Here is a 23,218-nt window from a genome sequence, read left to right on the forward strand (position 1 = left end):
CCCTGGCATAGGGTCCCATCCTCGGTTGTCCCTGGAAATTAAGGATAGAAGAAAACCTGAGTGCTGAGAATATACCCAAGTGACTAACTGAAAAAGGATAATTTGCATGGTAAACTAACAAATTAATATTAAACAAGTTTCTATCTTTAGGCAAAAGTTCTATTTTTAAAATTGAGTAAGCAAGGACATTTTAATAGTAAAATGTAAAATCTAAAGTTCAACCATCTTGGTAGAACTTTATTTTTACACATGTCCATCAACACGTACAGCAATCCCTCTACATAATAATAGGTTAGGTTGATTTGTTATTTTTTTATTACACAAAGAATATATATCAATATTGCAAATATTTATAAAAACACTAAAGAATGCAAATTAAAATATGAAAGTCCCCTTTATTCTCCCCAACTTTTTCCCCATTCCCGTCGTTGCTGTTGTTCAGTCACTAAGTTGTGTCTGACTTTGCAATCCCATGGACTGCAGCACTCCAGGCCTTTCTGTCCCTCACTGTCTCCTGGAGTTTGTCCAAGTTCATGTCCATTGAGTTGGTGATGCTTTCCAACCATTTCATTCTCTGCCACCCTCTTCTCCTTTTGCCTTCAATCTTTGCCAGCATCAGGATCTTCCTCTGAACTAACCCCTATTAACAATTCAATCTTGATCATTTCAGTTCTCTTTCTGTGTGTATATTTATATTTATGTGCAATATATATGTGGGTTGGGATTTTATAAATATAAATGCTATAATATTATACTTACTATATTGTAACTTTTTAGATTTAACAACAGGTTCTGAAGGTTTCCATGTAAGTATACCTGAGCCTATTTGTTCTCTTTAAAGACTTCTTAGTATTATTTAATACAAATGTATTTAATCATGCTCATGAAAATGGACATTAAGTTGTTTTATTTTGCTATTTCAACTGACTAGTGTTATTAATATTCTTAAGCATGATCCTTTTGCACATGTGTGAATACTTGTATTAAAGAGATTCCTCTAGTAGGATTAGTGGATATGTACATTGTTTCCAAGCTTTGATATTTTAAACCAGCATGGTAAGAAACTATCTTGGTTCTCAGATGTACTTTCAGAATTTTTGTTTGTTTGTTTTGATCAAATGAGATAAGCAAATGAGAGATCTGAGTTCTAGTTCTTAGCTATGTGAGTTCATAAATTTCACTTACTTTGTCAGAGATTTAGATTCAGAATCTTTAAGTTGAAAACAAATAAAGGTAAAATGAATTAAAAATTAAATTATTGCTAAGTCTCTTCTAACTCTAAAATTTTATTGAACAAATCAAAGGAGTCAAGATGTCTTTGAGGAAAGAGCCATAAAATTTAAAAAGGTAATTACCTAAACATATAAGATGACCAATAATTGAGTTCAACTCAACAAATATTTTACCATGGATAAATTACTATCCTTTATATAATATACTGAAAAAGATACCCTTCTATCCTCAAAGAGAATAATCCAGGAAGTAGAAAAACAAATCCATAAATAAATCTATAAATAATAAGGCAGAACATAAGTGTTATTAAAGAACTACGAACAAAATCTTCTGTTGAATGTGCAGAATTTTAAACCTGAACACAGGAAATATTCTCAATGAGCTCTTTAAATACTGAATCTCCAAAAAAAAGATTCTTGCAAGCTAAATGTTTAAGTACATCATGTTCAGAGCTAACTCAGGTTTGCTAATGGAGCTACTTTCACTCTGCTTCCAGGTGCTGTGGAAAGGGTGAAGAAAATCCGAGACTATGCTTTTGTACATTTTACTAACCGAGAAGATGCAGTGGAGGCTATGAAAGCTTTAAATGGGAAGGTAATGTAGGACAAAGAAAACCTATGTAGATTCCACCAAAGTTTGTTGTGGAGGTTTTACTCAGGAGAGCAGTCCTGCAAGTCCATCTCTCTCAGGCTTCCTCCATCTCTGACATGGCTGCCTTAGTCCATCTAAGATGAACAAAAGGGTGATGGAAAATTCAATGGAGATGTCCAATTCTATCTTTAATTTTGGCTGATTTGGACAAGTCACTGGCCCTCAATTTTTTTAGAAATACAGAGTTGGAATGGAGTATCCCAAGGTGATTTTCCCAATTTCAGTTTTCTCTCATTATTTCAAAGAAATTATAACCTTTGTAGTCCAGTATTTTGGAGACTGATGACCTGACAAGATGTCAAAGTTATCATTCTGCACTTAGAGTTTGATGTTACAAGTATGGAAAGCTTGGAATCTCTTCACCTTGCCAAGAGTAAGCTCTGGGGAAAACAGCTAGTAATATTATATTCTAACTTATGATTTATATATAGAAGCCAGTATAATATTTACTTATTAATCCCATAATATTGACAATCTTCTGTAAACCATTTATCATGCTAAATATTGTTTGGAATACTTAAAGGATCAAACCAAAGATGCTTATCAAAGGGCTAAAGGTCAACTGAGGATTAAAACAAGTACTCAAATACCTTTACAAAGTCCAGTCAGATAAATTTTGTTTTTAAAAAAAATGGATAAGAAGTGGTGACACTGTACAAAGAGGAGTGGGTTATTAAGAATCAGAAAATCTTCATAGATGTGAAAAGATAATATTTAAGAGAAGCCATGATACTTGGGAAGAATTCCAAAAGGAAAAAAAACAAATGGCAAAGGAAGAGGTAACCTCAGACAGAGGCATAGAATTTGTAAAGAGCAAAGTATAATTGGAGAACAGTAAAGATGGATTGCCTTGCTCTGAATCGGATGAGCACAGGGCTGTTTCACCTGCCAGGCCTCGCACTGGTCAATCCTAATAGGAGACAGCTGGCAGAGGGACAAACGATAAAGGTATGAGCCTGGGGCAGGAGAATTAAAAGAGACAGGGCAGGAGCCTGGGGCAGTCCTGGAGCCAAGGAGACAAAGGACTAGAGAACAGGAAACCTAAAGGAGAGAGCATTGTTAAGAGCAGATCTTGTTGAGAAAAGTAATGAACTTTGGCCAATGGAAATATTCAGGCCAAGGTCACCTCATATGGAGGGAGCCAAGAGAAGAAATAGCTCACACTTGCTGCTGTCTCTCCTCCAACCTCTGGCCAGCCCTCCCCACTGACTAAATTCAATCATAATCTGGAAGGCCCAGGAGCCCTGAAGGGGAGCCTGCAGAACTCCCAGCGGGCGCTTGGAGGCTGGCAGCCAATGGGGAGTGGATCTACAGGGCAAATAGAGGGTCTCCCAACACAAGGCTTTCAGACACAGTGAGGCCTGGGCCTATGAGCTATTTCTGGCCTACAGAAGTGTGTGAATCCTGCTGTGGGGGGAGGGTGGTGTGGGGGCTGCATAGTGGGGGAGACTACTGACTCAAAAACACAAAAAGAAAACTGGAAAGCAAAATATTAATGCATATTTAAATATATACCTAGGAGGCAAAATAATATTTCTTCTTCATTGATAATTACATTTAGTGTTATAATAATATTTCTTTGAAAATATTTGAGAGATTAGTTTCTCAATTTGAAAACATTTCTGAGGATACGTGATGCTTGCAAAGGGACCATCATCAATTAAATGCTAAATAATTGCATTGGAATCATCATAGTGGAAAAGTATTCAAACTGTTTCTAATTTTTGCAGCTGGTATATTTATGGTGGTTTAGTCACTAAGTTGTGTCTGACTCTCGCTACCCCATAGACTGTAGCCCGCCAGGCTCCTCTGTCCCTAGGCCTTGCCAGGCAAGAATACTGGAGTGGGTTGACATTTCCTTCTCTAGGGGATCTTCCTGACCCAGGGATCGAACCTGGGTCTCCTGCACTTCAGATAGATTCTTTACTGACTGAGCTATCAGGAAAACCCATGACTAGATATTTTTACAACAATGTATACATGTATTATATAGTTAAATACATATTCAATGTTATTATTAAATATTATAATACTTAACTGTAATGTGATATGGGAAAATCAAAAGTAAGTTTGCCTAGAACTATGAAAGTTTTTAAGTATCAATAAGGATATTTAAATTTAATCTATTAGACAAGGTGAGGCTTTGACGTTTTTTGTGCAGTGAAGTAATGATCCCATTAACAATTTAGGGAAATCAACCTATAAAGAATTGAAGTTTCATAGAATAGGGAGAGAGATGTAATTGGAACTAGTTAAATAACTATTAAAGTCACTCAAATGGGAAGAAATAAGGGCTTGAATGAGGGTGAGAATGGAATGTAGGAGAAAGCTCTACACAGAACTATGCAGGGTGAATTCAAAGGATCCAAGAACTGATTGGATAGAGCAGTGGGAAAGAAGGATAAGTCATTTTAGGTTTTCAATATAGAGGACCAGGATAATGATGTTAGGGAAGTCAGGTAGGGAAACCTATTTGGACAGAAAAGTGATGAACTTTGCACGTGATTATTCACTTATTCTACAAATACCTGTGAATGTCTACAATGAGAAAGAAATCTTGCTAGGCTTGGGGCTATACAGGTTAATATGATATTGTTCTAGACTTTGAAAAACCTAAACAAAATAAGTAAAATACAATACTGGGTTTAGAAGACTGTAAATGAGCAGAGGCATGCAGAACAAAGTCTATTACAGTAAGAAATCTGGCTTTTCAGTAAAGAATCATTCCGCTAAAAACATCTCTTGATATACAAGTGCCTGTAAGTACAGACCTATTTAGGTATCTTATCTTTCTTAAGACAGGAACAAAGACAAAGGATTACATGCAAGGTATTTCTTTAATACTCCATCTGTTTCTTCTAATTACATCAACATCAACATAATATGGTAGAATTTGAGCTGAATTCTCTCTCTGTGTGTGTTCGGCCTAAGATATTTGATACTGATTCCTACTACTAAAAAGTAGGGCAGATACATGTAACTAGAAACAAGAGGCTGATCCCAAATGATCAGGATGATCATAAAGCATGAACTTTGTCCAGCAGACATCAGTGGATCCAGGAATCACTGAACCACCCATGAAATCAGCAGTTGCTGTGAAAGGGAATATTTGCAGGAACACTTAATATTTATTAAAAAAATAATATTCTTATTTGAAAGAAGCTACAAATACCTCCTCAAAACACCTTGTCTCTTTGATAGTAAATATATCAATGTATCAAGTAATTGTTGAGAGCCATCTTTTGTCTCTTATGTATGCAAACAACACATAAAAAAGCAAGTCACACTTGTAGATCTCCACACGGCTATTATTTTCAACATCCAGATCTGTTTGCAAAATGTAAAAAACTTGTATCAGAAAAGAACCACTTAAAAATTTTTCAAAGACAAGTTTTAAGTAGCACCTGACTTGAGAGACATTAGTACTGACCTGCTATTCCTGTTTGTTTAGCAGATCAAAAGTTTGCTTCTTAAGGAAGTATCTATAGAGGACAAATGCAGTACCCTCAATGATTTCACTTCCATAAGTAGGGTCCTACTTTTAAGCCTCTCTTCATTTCCAGTAAAAACTCAGCTATTATGTAGCTCCAGAGAGTAAGACACTTAGCTGGCTGGCAACTGAAAAGGCCTGACTAGGCTGCCCATAACAAAGTGTGAACAATTGATAAGATCTTTTATTGATCTCCTTTCATCTTCATTGCACTGTGCTAGGTACTGGAGATTATATTTCACCCATAATTAACCTAAAATATCTTAGAATTATATAATTATATAAGTATGTATTTTAAAATACATCACATAAAAATATTACATAATTCTGCCTCAGTGACTGTATTCAGTTAATAGATTTGTAACTAATATGTCAGTAGACAGTGGCCAATTATTGGCCTGTTGACAGATTATATGCAATTTACCAACAAACCATTCAGGGAGAACTCACCTGGCACACAAAACAAGAACCTATGAAAAGATGGTGCATATGTTGCCTGGAAAAATTACACAACCTAAAAGTTGAGAACTATGTTTCATTATGAGAATATTCTGGGGACTTGAAGCCTTGGAGACAGTCTCTCAATAGTTATAAAGGACTGCTCTGAAGAGGTAAGAGAGGACCCAGATATATAGGAGTTTTGCAACAAAGACCAGGTAGTTAGAAGAACAAAAGATAACTGGTAAAGAAAACCTGATATCTCAAGTTAAGGAATTTAGCACTTTTCAGTATATGGGAAGATGCAAGAGTCTGGGCTCATTGAAATCATTCCTTTGATATGCACCTCAGCTATCCAGAGCCAGCGTCCTGTTCTTTCCCATCCCGAGTTCCTTCGAGGTCACCACTGGGGGCAGCTGTAATGTGGTGGCTTGATGGCTGCAACATCCTTTGTTTACTGATATGCCAGGCAACACTTCCCATTCAAACAGATAAGTGAAACAGCAAAGATAGCAGCAAATAGACTGACCCTTAGAAGGAGGCGTGTTACTAGGACGCAGCCACGCCTGGTTGTCTTCACTTCTTCTCACGTTGCTTTTTCCTTACTGTCTACAACAGGTGCTGGATGGGTCCCCCATTGAAGTGACCCTCGCCAAACCAGTGGACAAGGACAGTTACGTTAGGTACACCCGAGGAACAGGTGGAAGGGGCACCATGGTACAGGGAGAGTATAGCTACTCTTTGGGCCATGTTTATGACCCCACCACCACCTACCTTGGAGCGCCTGTCTTCTATGCCCCCCAGGCTTATACGGCGATTCCCAGCCTTCATTTCCCAACCACCAAAGGACATCTTGGCAACAGGGCCATTATCCGGGCCCCTTCTGTTAGAGGTAACATTAATCAGCTCTTGTCTTAGATGAAGCTCTGCAGTTTCAAATTATGTGTATTGCAATAGACTTGTGTCTAAGTTATGTCTAACTGGATGAGTCTACTGGGAGAAAAGAACTGGAAAATTGCTTATTGAAAATCAAATATTACATTAATGTTTTTCCTTTCATAGGAATCTTTTTTCACATTACAACTGGTTATTGAAAAACTTGGTCAGAATACAGTGTAAATGAATTTAAGGTATGCATTTGCTCTCTGCACAGGCCCATAAAATATGCACACACTCAAACTCAGATCCACAATTACTAGTTTCTTCCTTATCATTGTACTACCATATTACAAACATATGTGACTCATTATAAAACTTTCAAATGGGAGCAGTACAGTTCAGTGGAAACCAACTACCTCAGATGTCAAGACACATGTGTATTGGATGGTGACTCAGTGCCATCATGTCCATATATAAATCATAAATTATCATAAATATATCCTAACAGATACATGAGATGCTCTCATCTGACCTCCCCTGAGAAATATGTATAATGCCTTCCAAAAAGCCACATTACTAGGTAAATCAACTTGTTTCTCCAAGATATGGGGAACTAAATAGTAAAAGTCCAAATAGAAAAAAAAAAAAAATAAACAACTCTCAATCTCATTGCCAAACAAATCTTTCCTACTGAATCCTATGAGAATTCCAAATGTTCAAGCAGTTCTCTGAGCTCAGTTATTTCAAAAAATGTCAAAGATAAGGAAAGCATTTTTTCAAGAAACTGTCTTGATTTTGCCTAATGGGATCCTTCAGAATGGTTCTGCTAGGAATCAATGCCAACAGAATCTCAATTCTGTCTTCCAAATATGACAACAGTCTGGGCAATTCAACAATAAACTGTGTACTTAAATCTATTCTTGGGTTTGACTAGAAGCAAGGGGCATGTCCAGATTATTGTGGAAACAATTATCTTACTGTGTTTTACTATTTTTCAGGAGAACTGAATTGGCCATCCTAGGAGTTCTAGTCTGCAACTGCCTTGAAAGTTCCATTCTCATAATACAATCACTTCACCCAAAGTTGTAATATAAAAGAAACCTTTAGGAACCTTTTCCTGAAGGAAATCCATTCAGGACAATCTATTTATATGTTTGATGACAAATTATGTCATTAAACCATTGTACATTTATCATCTAAAATCACATCATTAAACAATCCCTACATTAAGTATAAGTTGTCAACCAGTTGTAATGTAGGAAAAAAACAAACTCTACTCCAAGGGGAAAAATACCTGTCTTATAACAAGAAAGAAATCAATGAATGATATTCATGGATGAAGGGTAATCAACTTTTTATCTCTTTACAACACTAAGGAAATCAAAGTAGCAATGTGGCAAAACAAAAAATCAAAAGTAATCTATTAATGAAACTCAACGGACATTTAAGCCTCACATTGATAGAATATAAGAAAATGGTGTATTTTAAAACACGTTTTCTAAACATTGGTTTTCCAACAGGTCATCAGGAATGGAACATTAGAGAAACTAGAATTCATTTTTAATTTACTAGTCAAAGACAAAAAGGCAAGACTTATTTTAATACATGTGGTCATATTACACTGTGAAATGTGAAATATATACCTCCCACCATTTATTAGTCTACAAAAAAATGTCAATGCAAAATTAACTGAAGAGAGAAATTGCAAAATTTTTCTCTATACCCAAGTTTTAAAGTGGCATGTGTACTTATCCATAGCTTTGATAGTATTGCTTTCTTCTACATAGTTTTAAAAAAAAAAAAGATGCCTATGGTAAATGCTGTATTATGTTGAGTTTCATTACATTAGAATCCTGGAGTTTTCTATCCATCTTCAGGGCAATAATCAATGTGACTTGGGCTAACTTTTCCATTACAGTAAGATTCAGGGTGATTTTCTGGTGGTTTGATTCAGTTTAATGCCTTCTTACATTCCTAGAAATTTACATGAATGTACCTGTAGGGGCTGCGGGAGTGAGAGGACTGGGCGGCCGTGGCTATTTGGCTTACACAGGCCTGGGCCGGGGATACCAGGTCAAAGGAGACAAAAGAGAAGACAAACTCTATGACCTATTACCTGGGATGGAGCTCACCCCAATGAATCCTGTCACTTTAAAGCCCCAAGGAATTAAACTTGCTCCCCAGGTATGTAATGTTATTCCAGAGGTAGCTTGGATAGTTTGCATAAGTTGGGTCAAATACCATCATTCACCATTCATCAATGGATTTGATTTGATACTTACTTGGGCTGTTGTCTTGTTTTGTCTTCTTTTGTTTTATTACATAGATAAAATGACCAAGCAATATAACATATTGTGAGACAACAGTGGGCACCGAATACCATTGGTCCACTTCAGACTCTTTCTTTTTTGTTTGTTTTTAATTATAAACTTTGACGTCTTAAATAATCATCCACTGAAATGCAAAAATCCGGAGTACTACTAAGAATTATCAACCAGTACCTTAAATGAAAACAAAATAAAGCAAGGTCAGTTAGCAAATGAAGAGCACTCACAACAGGGAATGAATAGATTCATTAGGATATCTTTTCTTGGAAACACTGTTGAAGTGAAAGCACTGTGCAATCTGGTGTATCATTACTCATATTAACTGTGATATGCCATCAGTCATATCAAATCAAGTCTTCTACAGTGATTATATTTGGGCAGTGGCTTTATGGTAAATTTTTTTGCTTTCAAGTCACAGTTCTAAGTTTCCATATTCCTGCATGAGGGTATAATTTTTATTACTGGAAAATTTAAAGCTATAAAAGTTGTTCCAGTATGGAAATTGAATCACAGGGTTAAAAATAAAATACTGGATCTATGTTAACCCTCAAACTGTTCCCTCTGGATGTGCATTTCGTGTTGGACTCTGCAAAGATACTTTGGCTGAATAATCAATATCTAGTTGACAGTTTGCACATCCTAAAGGAAACTTCCTGACTCCCACCCCAAAGGTATAAGCCCCAAATTTATGGAAGTAGCATTATGATTACAATCAAGTAGAAAACTTGATTTTCTAAAAGCTCATCTTGAGTGGGTTTTTTTTTTTTTTTTGGTTGATTATTTTTGGTAGGGTTAATAGTTTTCTTATACATAAAAAGGAGCTCATCTATAGTTTCTACAACCCTCCCCAGGTAATTTTTTTTAAAGGATGCCTATTAGAGTAGTAAACAGTAATAATATGTCTGTTTAAACTCATTTGTGGGGCCAGCATTATACACCAAGTATTATGCTAGGAGCTAAAGATGGAAAAGCAAATATAACATAATCCTTGCCATCAAAAATCATATGGCAATCCAGTGAGAGGACCCTGATACATAAATAACTACAATAAAATCTAGTTAAGTACAATGATGGAGCCTTGTTCAGAAAACACAAAAGCTAGTCATCCAATATATCTTGGGTTAAAACCTAAAATAAGCAATCTAATTAAAGTACTGGGATATCCAGAAACATTTTAAGGAAAAAAAAATAATCATTGTCATGTGCACGCTGCACACTAAGTCACTTCAGTCGTGTCCGACTTTTTGTGATACCATGGATGGAAGCCCTCTTGGCTCTCTGTTCATGGGGTTCTCCAGGCAAGATACTGGAATGAGCTGCCATGCCCTCGTTCAGGGGATCTTCCTGACCTAGAAACTGAACCCACGTCTCATATGTCTTCTGCTCAGCAGGTGGGTTCTTTACCACTAGCGCTACTTGGGAAGCCCCATCATTGTCATAAATTCTATGTAATAGTTCTAACAGCTACTATAGAGTGTGTAATCATCTCTGCTTTTATATTAACCCAGGTGAGAAATTGATCATGCTTTATAGTAACATCAGTAACCATCTCTATGAACTAATGAAAGTTTTTAAAATTAACCTCTCTGAATTTCTGCAACTGTGGCTTAGAAATTAAGGGTCATGCCACCACCAACCAGCCTAGATGGAGCCTTGACAAATTCTTGGAGGGGTTATGAACTTCCAACAAGAAGAGCAGAGGTACTAGGGCCGCCCTGAAGAGTCAGGAGTTAAAGTTAAAATCCTTTACACGTGTCTGCACAATGGGCATAAACAAGCAGGCAAAATATCTACCAGCTCAAGTAATTGACTATTGCCCCAGAACCTTAGAGAACACTTTGTAGATGAAAAAAGATGCTACAAAATTAAGAGTACTAAAAAGCAAAAGTTAGTAGAGGAAACAGAAACAACTTATAAGTTTAATAAACAGGAAGATGTGCTGTTGCTGCTGGACAAGGGTTTGCGCAAACGAGATAAGAAGATCCATGGACTCAGCCTAGGGAACAGTTCTACCCCAGGAGTTATTTTTTCAGATTTATGCCTTCTGTTGCACAGTTTACTGAATCGCTGCCCAGTGGGAGCATCAGGGCTTGTGGGCCAACAAAAATGGTTTCAGGATGAAGAAAATATGTGCCGTTAGGAAAGATTTGGTTTGGAGTAATGACAGAAGGCAGCTTCTAAAAATCAGATCATTGTAAAAAATAGCCAGAAGTGGTGTTTTGCCAAACAAAAACATGGCAACTATCAACACCCATCTATTCACGTCCATCAAGAAATACCCATCAAACTTTTTAACTCTATTTTTGTGAAAATGTAAAGTTAAAACCCTAATTCAAATGCCATTAAATAGAAATAAATCCTTAGGTTATTTTCTGTAACCCATTATAAACAGAAGGATTCACAGTACTAATGAGTAAATCCAGCCACACGGTGCTGGAATATCAATTAAAAAAAAAACCAAAGAATATATCAAACAAATCGTAAAGTATTGGTAAAAAGAGCTAAAGGACTAAACTAAAAGCATTAGAATAAATGGTGCGAAAATGATTTTTATGAATTAATAGACATAACATTTTAAATGGAGTTCAAATTGAGTTCATCCTAAATTTTATGAGTCATTAAACCATGTGGCATTTTATATCTTCTTATATTTGCTTAAACTGTGAAGATTCAATTGAAAAACCTGAAAGCTGGAGAAATAATGCAAATGTGACATTTGAAAGAAAAGTCACTTTTCCCCCACTCTTGTAGATATTGGAAGAAATTTGTCAGAAAAATAACTGGGGACAACCTGTGTATCAGCTTCACTCTGCCATTGGACAAGATCAAAGACAACTCTTCTTATACAAAATAACCATTCCTGCCCTGGCCAGCCAGAATCCTGCCATGTGCGTAACTTCTCACCATTTAGATTTTAGAATAAGAGTCTCTTGTAAATGTAGTATATATTTATCACTATCTAAAGAAGATCAATATTCAAGCTTACTACTGACTCATTTTATTCAAAGCATACGTCATGATGTATATTTGGGATATATGTGCCAGCTATGAGACTAGCATCTCAAAGCCCCTAAATTTCAAGAGACAATTAAGACTGGGTACTCTCATCAACCAATGGAAAACTGTGGATATAAAGTGTAATAGAAATGAAAACTATTGCCCATGTTTTTATCTGTGTAGTACTTGGGTTGAACTCTACGAAATTACCATTTTACACCTAATAACACCATACTCTGCCATTTAAATCTTGGGCGAAAAACATAACCTCGCTTTTAGTGGTTATTACCTTCATAAGTTTACCTTGAACCTGCATTTCTACACGTTTTAGGAACCAGCATGTTTCACATATATATTAGAAAAGGTTTATAATGAGTGGCAAGTGCCTTCCAGGAGTGTCATCTCACCCGTGTTCTAAATAAGTTCACAAATATTCCGACATGCATAGATACTTAAAAGGTTTAAAAGCAAAAAGAAAGATAAGTACCCACACAAAATTCCATTATCCAATCATCTTAAAAAGCATACAGCGCCTTAGGTTTTCATCTGTCTCAGCGGCACACATTTATTAATAACATGTGCTTTGCAGCCATCCTTTCACACCTCCGAAGCTAAGTGCCTACGTGGATGAAGCAAAGACATACGCGGCCGAGTTCACCCTGCAGGCTCTGGGCATCCCCACTGATGGAGCCGACGCCCAGACCGCAGCTGCTGCCGCTGCTTCTGCTATTGCATTTCCAGGTTTGGAAAAAATAGCGCCAGAAATGACGCCCTACAGAGAGTGTTTGGGAGACCCTCTTGGGTACCATGGACTGACAGAGTTGTCTGTGAACTACATCTACCCTAAATCTGATTAGTGAGCCATTAATGTATAGGCAAGAGAATAGAGCTGGGCGGCGGGGGTGCGGGCACCTAGACTTAGCTCAGCTATAAGCGTCTGTGTGATGGAGAATGAAGCAGTCTCTCTGCCTCTGGTTTTGTTTTGGTTTTTACTTTTAGTAAGAGAGTTTAGAACTGTCTATGAATAGCTGATATTTATTTGAAGTCTAACTATGTGCCAGGCACTCACCTATCTCAGCAACGCTCATGACACCACAAGAGACAGACTCTACCATCATGCCCATTGTACAGATGGAGAAACCAAGTACTGGAAAGATTAAGCCATTGGCCAAGGTCAATCAGCTTTGAAGCAATCCTTGGACTCCCTCCCCAGTTCTGATCTTCAGTTCTACTCAATCCTACTTTTATTACTTTGCTTTCTGAAAGAAACATATACAGCAGATTTTAAAAAATTATTTGAAGTAAATTCTGTATGTGAAAGAGAGGGAGACAGAAGAGAGAGACCCTTTCAATAATGGGATAATCAGGCTCATTTTATCTGTTGTATAATTTAGGTCTGGGGTGTATGCTGATCACTTAAAGTAAAGCCTATCTGTAGATCAACATGCCTTCAGGGTCACATTTAAAAGACTTTCCCCCATTTATTATGTACCCACAACAAATACTAATAATTAAAATGAATCCTCTAGAGATTAGAGAGGACCAGACAAGAAGTGTCTTTTGAAATTTTTCCTTCAGCAGTTAGTCTGAGCTAACTGCTGACTCCACTCTTACTAATAAAAGTTTGTATCTTTCAAAGAAATCTGTCATTCTGACTTGTCACTGTTGGCATACTTACAAGCCCAAATTTTTCAGACTAGACCTAGAAATAGGACATGCCCATCAATTGATTAATTTATATACTGATCGCATGTGGGTATGAGAACTGCTATATTCCTCATATCCATAACACCTGAGCCTGCTCTCATTTCCTTTTATTTCTCAAAACTTGCCAATATGTCTTCCACTCTGGCAAGTGAGGCTAAAACTAATCACGCTTCACACACAAGTATGATCTCAATTCCAGCTTTGTTCTGTAGAATGTGGAGAAGATGTGTGATGCAGGCCTTCAAGGTTACCATGGCAACAGCAGCCACTGCCAAGGGCCAGGTCCCTCTTGGGTTGTGCTGGGGCCATAAGCTTTGTGTTCGCTTTCCGTACAACAGGGTGTTGACTCATCCATCTTCTGGGGACTTGTGCCAGGCTTCTCAGTTCTTGCAGCAAGTTAAACCCCTGTCTTACAGAGAGCTGTACCCCAAAGACATCTAATTCATGTACTGTGAAAATAAATGAGCCACTGCCAGAAGAATTTTAAAAGTTTGCTTTCACAATGGAAAGGATTTGCTTTTTACTCAAAAACATTTTATCTTATCCTCACTTTTATTTGCCCCTACAAGAAATGAAAAATTATTTAGAGCAGAAGAATCATCTTGGGAATGCCTAAGAATTTGAGATGATCTTTTATAACTCATTATGAAGTCAAGCAAAGAATAACAGGCTCCAAGGGAAGACTCTGTTTGGAACACAAATACTCTTGCTCTTTAGAAATTAGCCAAATTGAAAAAGAAAACTCAAAATCCTAAAGATAAAACCTATGCTTCATGCGCACACACACACACACACACACACACACACACACACACATTTTACTTACTTATTTAGAAATACTGTTTCCAAAGTTATGAAAGTAATTCTTAACACATTTCTCATATCCGTGGAAAAGGTACCAAACTCCACTCGTGCATTAGTCAGCATTACTGCCCCAAGTGCATGAGCCAAGGAGCGGATTCAATTTTTTAAAAACTAGTCCAGCCAGCTTCCTGCCACCACTTCCTGAGAAGCCACCAGAAAGAAATCAATGTGTCTGGGGTTGGGCAGACTTCCACAACACAGAAACCAATGGGCTTTTTAAAAAATAAAAAAATCAGGTCCCCATTTGTTGCTTAAGCACACTTTTCCCTTTTTATTGTTATCTTTCACAATTTGGGGATCATCTCAGAAAGAAACAGGTTTTGATCTAAAACATTAACAGGGAAATATTGCTTGTAGATAATAGCTATTATGCTCTTTTCTTCAAAAGGGAATATTGATCAGCTAGACAAACAGTAATATGAAAGTACATGATTATGTCCTTATTACTCAAATCCCTTGGTTCTCTGACACTTAGGATGAGCATCATGGCCTCCACATACACCAAAGACAGACCAATGGTGGGGTTAGGTATTTTCAGTCCTGTCCAGTTAGGTCAAAATGTGGTCACACTAGGTATTTGCTTTTATGCTGCTACATAGAAATGTGCTAAAATGTTAAATATTTATCCTACTGGTCTATGCAGTCCTTACAATCATGAGTACAGCAATGGTTTTTAATATTCTGTTCAGGTGAGGTGGGGTGCAGCAGAACCGGACCCACAGAGCCCACCCCCCAGGCCTTGCCAGCCCATCAATTGCCTACCCTCCTTTACAAGTTCTGAGACCCTCTGAAAAAGTTCTGGACCTCAAGCTTTTCTCAACTCAGCATCCTGTGAAGTGTCTGTTTCTTGGGATCTATCCCCAGTGTGTCTAGTTTTCTAAGAGTGAAATGATTCTGACATAGGTGGTTGACCCTACTCTGAGAAACACTATTCCTTAATGCATGAGTCCAGATATCATGTCATCAGAGGGCACCTTTTAAAATGTACATATTAATTTTGGGCTTTAAGCAACCATGCTAAATTGTTATCTTTCAAAAAGAAGACAACAAGCCAAAAGGAAGCAAATCTAAACCCCCTTCATGAAGTTTTCTCTGCCTCCTCCTCCAGGCTATGCTGTCCCCAATCCAACTGCATCTGTGTCTGCAGCCCAGCTCAAGCAGGCGGTGACCCTGGGACAAGACTTAGCAGCATATGCAGCGTATGAGGTCTACCCCACTTTTGCAGTGACTGCCCGAGGGGATGGATATGGAACCTTCTGAAGACATCTTTGTCTTAAGAATAAAACACACAAACTCAGTCCAGAAGAAAGAAACCTCTAACTCAGTCCCCCAGTGATCACAATACTTGTCCCAAAGTGATGCCTGTCCTGAGAATGTACAGCTTATACTAACTGTAAAATTATGTTAAGAGAACTTTATTCCTAACGAAATGCAATGTTAAGGAGCCATTTATCTAACAGCTAAAGAGTTGTCCCCAAAAGTTTTTCTTTCAGGGTTCCTGAGGGTTTGGGGAGCATGTTTACAAACCTTGACAAAGTAGAGAGAGACCTTTTAGCCGCAAGAATTCAGGAGCTAAACAGACTTGGGCAACCAGTAACAACCAAGGGAGCCAAGTAATTCCAGAGTCTTAGCCCCTGGCTTACAGCTTTAATACACAGTCACAAAAGGCAGAGGGACAGTAGGAGATGCCTTTCCAAGTACATTTCCCATTGCCCACTGCATGGGGCATGTTCACAGCCTGGAGCTTGTGAAAGATTGTCCATGGTTTAGAGGAATCAACATCATGTCAGTCTGAAAATTCCATCCAGTCATTTTGTTGTAGGTCAGGATCTTCTCATCCCCTGCATCCCCTGGGGACTTGGTAATTGATGTGATCTGTTATAGCTGTTGTTAAAAACAAATCCAGGCCCATTGTTTGTTAACTCATTAGCTCACACCTCTTTTTCCCTAGAACTCCTACCAATCCCAAGGATCCCCAGAAGATAATTGTCATACCAACAAGAAATGACTTTTTTTCATTTTAAACATCCTGACTTGTTCATATTGATTTATTTTCCTCTCAGTCTCATTTTGCTCATCTCCAATATTGTAAAAAATTAAATCAAATCTACAGAATACCATTTATGATACTTTTTCCTATTCAAATTGGCTGAAAAGTCACTTCAAACTAAGAGAGGAGAGAAGATTTACTCATATTTTTTTGATGTTTTTGCAGCACCTAGCCCACCCTCAAGCATTCAGAGACAGTTATATCATCTTATGTTCAGCCATGGACTCTCTAACCCACTTGTACTAAATCTGAGAAATCCACTGCCTTCTCTTCCTTTTACTTTCAGTAAGTATCAGACTGCTTTACTATATCTGAGTCCTTTGGTCTTGAAAATTATCACAGGAGAATCTCATGTCCATCACTGAATATTAGAAGCTGAGTCTAAAGATACTCAGCAAAGGTGCTGGTTAGCAAAATCTCCAGAGTGTGGGGCCTCTTCTCTAGAACACCCGAGGTGAGAGTGCTACAGAAACTGGGATGGAGATGGGAGTAGAAGGTACTGATCTCTTTTTGTAGTTGTAAATGATGGCTTTTTGTTCAAAACAGAAACAAGCAAAGTCCAAACACAGACTACCTGTTGTGAACCACTGCAGTCTCATTAGTGGTGCAAGACATTCAATACTCAATTTTCATTTCCAAAATCCCTTGGCCTTTGTAAAATTCTGCAAGACTAAAGGGCAAACATAAACACCAAAGCGTAGAAAAATTTGTCAACTCTTGAATGGAATTCTATGATCCAAATGATCAGGCCAGATTCTGGTCAAAATCAGGTAAATTCCAACAACAATTAAGGGTCCTTGTAACCTGAAATTTCTGTTAACGCCAATCAGGTATCGAAGACTTCAAGGCTACAGCTGAAACACTGAAAGGTCTTGTGCTTTCAGTTCTATGTTTTACTTTTCCTATTTCCAAGGACTGTGTTTCCCAGACTTGACTGCACATTAGAAACACCTGGAGAGCTTTTCAACCCACCAAAGCCAAGGTCACACTTCATACCAATTACATCAGAATCCTGGGATTGGAGCCTGTCATCAGTAGTTTTGTTTCATTTTGTTTTTTAAGATCCTTAGGTGATTCAGGTATGCAGCTAAATCTGGGAACTGCTGTATTCTTTGTATTTCCACTCTGTTTTAAACTTTTTTTTAAATTTCACTTTCATTAAGTAGAAAAAAAAATGTCTAAATGAAAACAAATAGCCAGATCTTATTTTTACATATATTCATCTCATGAGAAGTATACATGTGACTATAATTCATACTGGCTTCAAACTAACTCTTTGGCCAAACCAATTCTAAATAGAAGAAAGTGAAAAATATTTCCTTAAGCAATTCTTAGGTTTAAATTTATACTCTCCCATGGACCTGCTTTCATACTCAAGGAGAGTAACTACAGTGAAGGCAGGCAAATTTCTACTCAGTCCAAAGAAGCATTTCAAATTCCAAGGACAAAAGTTTTAATGCTCTTTAAAATCTTTGAAAATAAACAGAAAAAGTCACTCTGCATGGCTAGTTTATGTACAATAGAAGGTCTGATCCAGAGTAGTTTAAAATGTAATCAAAAGGAACACTTAGTTAATACAAGAATCTCTCTATGAGAAAAAAATATTATTCCAAATTAAATCATAATCACTTTTTTAAAGGTTAAGAGCAGAAACATAAATATACAATAATACCAAAGTAAAAAGAAAATTGCCACTGGAATATCATCTCATTCTTGCTCAAGGGAAAATAAGTATTCATGACATTTACTTCCTGAGTACTAATTTTATTCAAGTAAGCAGATATAGTTTTTTTTCTAAAACTTTATTCTAGTAAAATTTAGGGAATCCCATTTAGAACATAAATCATGAAAGTTTCAGTGTGTTCACCATGCCATATGTTTTCATTTCCTTTGCCCAAATTAAATAATGTAGAACAAGTCCCACTATGATGAATTTGAAACTTTAAAACTTGAGGTTTGAGAAAAAGCAAGTGTAGAACCAAAGTTTCTTTTTGCATGTTTATGTTTTTGGACTACAGAAATTAGCACTTATCTAATACCTATCATTCTTTGTGTGTTGATACTTTCCTATTTCTTAATTTATTACTTAGTAGAAAAAAATCTTCATGGAAAAATTTAAAATCAACCTACCAAGTGATAACAACAAAATACCCAAGCCAATAATTTAGAAATTTCTAGTAAGTTAGAATTGGGTTTCTAAATTTGGGTATTAATAGCTTAGTGAGAATTAAAATCAGTCCTATAGTTCTTAGGAGGAAATGAAATAGCAGTGAGATTAGATGTCAGTTTTTCTTCTCTGTAAAAATGCTCCTTTTCTTAAATTGTTGAATTTCTCTCCCACCCCATTAATACAACTAGAACTGCCCTTAACTGACACAAAATATAATTTTCCTAGATGACTACCCACACCCAGCCAACCCTGCCCAAACCTAGTATCATGCCAAACCACACTGTATTCGGGTGACAGCACCCAAAATGCTGCTAGGAAGCTACCTCATGTTAAGAAAACATCAACTTCAAAAAATATCTAACAAATGAGAACATATTTCCAAACCACAGATATTTAACTTTTTAATGGTGGATGGAAATTAAATTATAGCTATGTATTGATAACAGATATGCAGGAAATTACTTTCAGCCTTACTTAAAAGTTGAAAGTTTTTTTAAGAAAATAAAACAAAATATTCTTCCAATCATATAGATCATCTTTTCAGAAATATTACCTCTATGTAATTTTTAACTTGTGTTCTCTTTCACTGTATTTTTAAATGACTATTTTATCGTTCTTTCTTGGGCAACTGGGTCACAATTTGAATTCATGGGGATAGGGAGATTTTTCAGGGTACCTTGGCATAATAAGCGTCAATAAAGAAAGCTAGGATTTTTCAGTAAATTGTCTTGTATTCAAAACTACAAAGTTTGATAAAGTTTGTTATTATTGTGCAACTCCAGCCCTATCCCAGATTTCCCAAAAGTAACTTACAACTAAAAGAGAACAATACAAGGCCATGGTCAGGTAACCCCTTCACCCTTGAACTCACACAGAAGTTTCCAGGAGGTGAAAACATAGCTATGGTTTAAACTAGAGAATCTGTACTTTTTATATTTTGTAGCTACATTTTTATATATTGTAAAGACATCTATTAAAGACAAACTAAGTTTCAAATATGATACCATAAGTGAACTTTGTGATAAACACTTTTAAGAGAAAATATTAATAGCACAACTTAGGAATTTTAATATACTTATTGAAAGAGAAGCAAGGCAACAGACATTCCTACCTGACAAGCAACAGTTGTATAGTGGTTTTGTTAATTTTTCAAATCTGATGATATTTCACTTCATTCTAGTAATATCTTGAAAATACTCTCAGTTTAATGAGGACAGAGTCATAAAACATGTCAAGTATTCACCAGGCTGTATATTTGTATTTGCCAACACTAGAACAAAGCCAAACATATCCTGCTATAATTAGTGAAACTACTAGGAAAATAAGATTTTTTTTCGGACTCCCCCCATACATATCTACTTATGGGGTAAAACATTAAAATTTTTTTTACTCAATAAAAAATGGGTATAGAATATTCTATTACCCCTCAAATGCCAACATTTTAAAAGCCAGCTTTCTCTTGCAATGTTATATAGAATATAGAATGAACAGGTATAATAGGAACAGCAATGTATACCTTGAACACAGAGACTCATTTATGGGAGATAGCAGGCTTTACACATCCTCAGTTGCCCTCAGTTTCATAGGAAAGATAAAACAATACCTTATACTTTAGCTAGTAGTAAAGAGAAGTTCATAACCAATCTTGATGTAAAAAAACAATATGAAACCAGAGGCTTCATTCATTCAAAAATGCCTGGAATAAAATATAGAACACTTCTGCATCTACCTCTCTCTTGATATTTCCCCTATTTTGAGGGAGATATCAAGGAAAGAAGATGCCCCCAGTCTCTCTTCACATGTTACTTTGCCTAAAGGGAGGAGAAATAGCAAGAAACAGCTCTTTAAAGTAAGTAAGCTGCCAGCAGGAACTTCTTAGAGACCAACAAGCATCCATGCCCCTCATTGTTTAATAGCATCTCCCTGGAGTGACTGTACATCCTGGTTTGCCAGAACAATGTAGGCTTACATTTGCTGTCCCATTATAAATATTAACTATCAACAATTAAACAATTGCCATCCTTACTCTCAAGTGTGTCTCAGTTTAGACAACAAATTATACAGTGACCATCTTTATGGTTCTTTTTGTTTTCTTAATGTTGTCAATGCGGCTTTCTCTCCAAAGCAGATATAGCTTAAACTAAAAGACCTGACCACTTTCTGACTGGGGTAGGAGCATGGTGAACAGAAGAATGCATCATCTTCTCCTCCAGGGTTACCCTCAACCCACTGTCCATCTAGCTGAGTCTCTATAACCCCATTCTGGTCCTTGCTTTCTTCCCACTGCCCCTGGGTGCTGGGTCCTGAGTTCTGCCTTTCATTCACTGAGCTCGCAGCCACTTAGCCAAAGAGTGCAGCAGAAAAGACGAAAAACAGCCCTTAGAGGCATGTGCTTGGTCTGTCAAAATCCGGAGGGCATTAGCAAGGTCTTAGAGCACTTGCTGGTTTCTTTCTTTCACCAAATTACCTGCACCTCAAAACAGAAAGGATTTCCTATACAAAGCTTAACATTAAGAGGCACATTGCCTTTTCCCCTCCTTCTGTGTCTTACAGATTTGCTCAAACACTAACTCCCCTGCATTTAATTCACCATTATGGTTATTCATCAACTATTCTTCACCCCCAATCCTCATATAATCCCATATAAAGATTTTATTATTTGTAATGGAAAATAATATTAGTAGATAGAAATTCCTGTTAAAAAGGAAAGTTTTTCACTCTTCCTTTATTCTCTTTACTAATATTGAGTGTTATTAGTCTCTATTGCTATGAGCCGACAAAAATATTCATAGAATGTATGATCAGTCTGTTTTTACTATGCACTTACTCTTATGCCAGAAACTGTGAATATAAATTTAAAAAAATTTTTTTCCCTCAGTGGGGTACACAGTCTAGTGATCCATATGCAGTTTTTAAAAATGAATATAATTGCATATATTTAAGTGCATCAGCTGGTAGGTTTTGTCATTTAGTCAGAATCCCCAAAATAAATCAACTCTGCTCTAAACTTCATTTCCACTAGCACAGCCAAACACTAGGTTGGTAGAGTAAACCTTTTTAAAGACAAATTTAACTTGATCTGTTGTTATTTCTACTTAAGTAAAAATGAGTTTTCAAATATTTTCCCCAGGAGAAACATAACAGACTACCCAAAAATTTCAAAAGAAGAAAAAAATACAGTTAGATATCCAGAGGAGCTTTAATACATGGAGTTGACAAATTCACATATTGACTTATGACCTTAATGAGCAGGGATCCATACTTTTTATTTACTTAAGAATATTGTGGTTATTAACTATTTCTATTTTCTAAATATACCTGTCTTTATAAAATTTAACAATGTTTAACAATCCTTGTCTATACCTTTATTACTTTCTAGTAGATGATTTACAATGAAGTATACATACTTTTTCCAAACATAAATTTTGAAACTTTGCATTTTCTACAATCTAATTCATAAGAGATATTTGAGCTCCTAGGGTGAAGATCAGTCTGTTTAAATCTATTTGTCATTATCAGTGGTTTAAAGATGTGATGTAATTATTGGCATTTTATCCCTATTTCTTCATGAGTTCATTTTTTTTTTTACTTTTCTGACTACAATATAGCCAGATATTATCTCTTCTCTTGATAAAAAGCATGATGTCTGCAAAATGTATCTCTAGTTTCTAGATGTTAAGCAATTTCTTGCTTTTTTCCTTCTTGCTATTATTGACATTATTTATGTGAAGTTAGTTAGCTGAGGTACCAAAGAAAGAAACGAAAACAGTATTAAAGAGTGTGCATAAGGCATTTATTTTTGTACTTTGCGTACAATGTTTTATAAAACTCTGTGATCTATCTAAATATACTGAATAAAATTACAACATTCATTCATTGGGAAAGTAATCATTGGTTTGGAAGATATAATGTGCACTATAGAAGCATAAATCTCATAAGATAATCAATAATGTGATATTGTAATGACTAGTATAATTCCAGGATGGTAAAATGATTTTAATTGAATTTTCAAGTACCATTATAAAGTTTTAAAAAGTATCAATGTGTGTTGCTGATTCATTTTCCTTTCCTGAAAACTAAAATTTTTCTTTCTTTGAGCAAATACCTAAATATTAATGACCCATAGTTGCAATGTCCCTTTGGTGACATTTTGGTGACTTCTTTACATTCACATCTTTTATAAAACTTTCCTCTGGTGCAACTTCTGAGAGTAAATGTAACTTTTAATGATTGAATGCATTATTTTCCAATCAATAAAGAAAACAAGAATACTCAGAAACAAAAAATAATGAGAAAACATGGCTCCAGAAAGGTAAGTGGACCCTGAAGTCAACATTTATCCTGGGGTTCCTACTGTTCCCTTAAAGGACAAGAGCAGAGAGGTCAGCACACCATCCCTGGAGACCAAATCC

At 36.4% G+C, this 23,218-nt stretch overlaps 1 protein-coding gene across 3 annotated transcripts in view; it reads left to right on the forward strand.

Moving 5' to 3' along the window:
* Positions 1-22,844, forward strand: part of A1CF (APOBEC1 complementation factor) — an 88,058-nt gene extending 65,214 nt beyond the window's left edge. For 2 of the 3 annotated variants that reach the window (XM_020903631.2, XM_020903633.2), the window contains 6 exons: positions 1,730-1,827; positions 6,431-6,704; positions 8,670-8,875; positions 11,770-11,906; positions 12,605-12,756; positions 15,695-22,844. In XM_020903631.2, coding sequence (XP_020759290.2) covers positions 1,730-1,827; positions 6,431-6,704; positions 8,670-8,875; positions 11,770-11,906; positions 12,605-12,756; positions 15,695-15,846 — 1,019 coding nt within the window. In that variant the 3' untranslated portion in view covers positions 15,847-22,844. The remainder of the gene's footprint in view (positions 1-1,729; positions 1,828-6,430; positions 6,705-8,669; positions 8,876-11,769; positions 11,907-12,604; positions 12,757-15,694) is intronic. The other variant, XM_020903632.2, reaches the window with a different exon arrangement.
* Positions 22,845-23,218: the final 374 nt, after the last annotated feature.

This window comes from Odocoileus virginianus, chromosome 7, assembly GCF_023699985.2.
Source record: "Odocoileus virginianus isolate 20LAN1187 ecotype Illinois chromosome 7, Ovbor_1.2, whole genome shotgun sequence".
NCBI classification, from domain to species: Eukaryota; Metazoa; Chordata; class Mammalia; order Artiodactyla; family Cervidae; genus Odocoileus; species Odocoileus virginianus.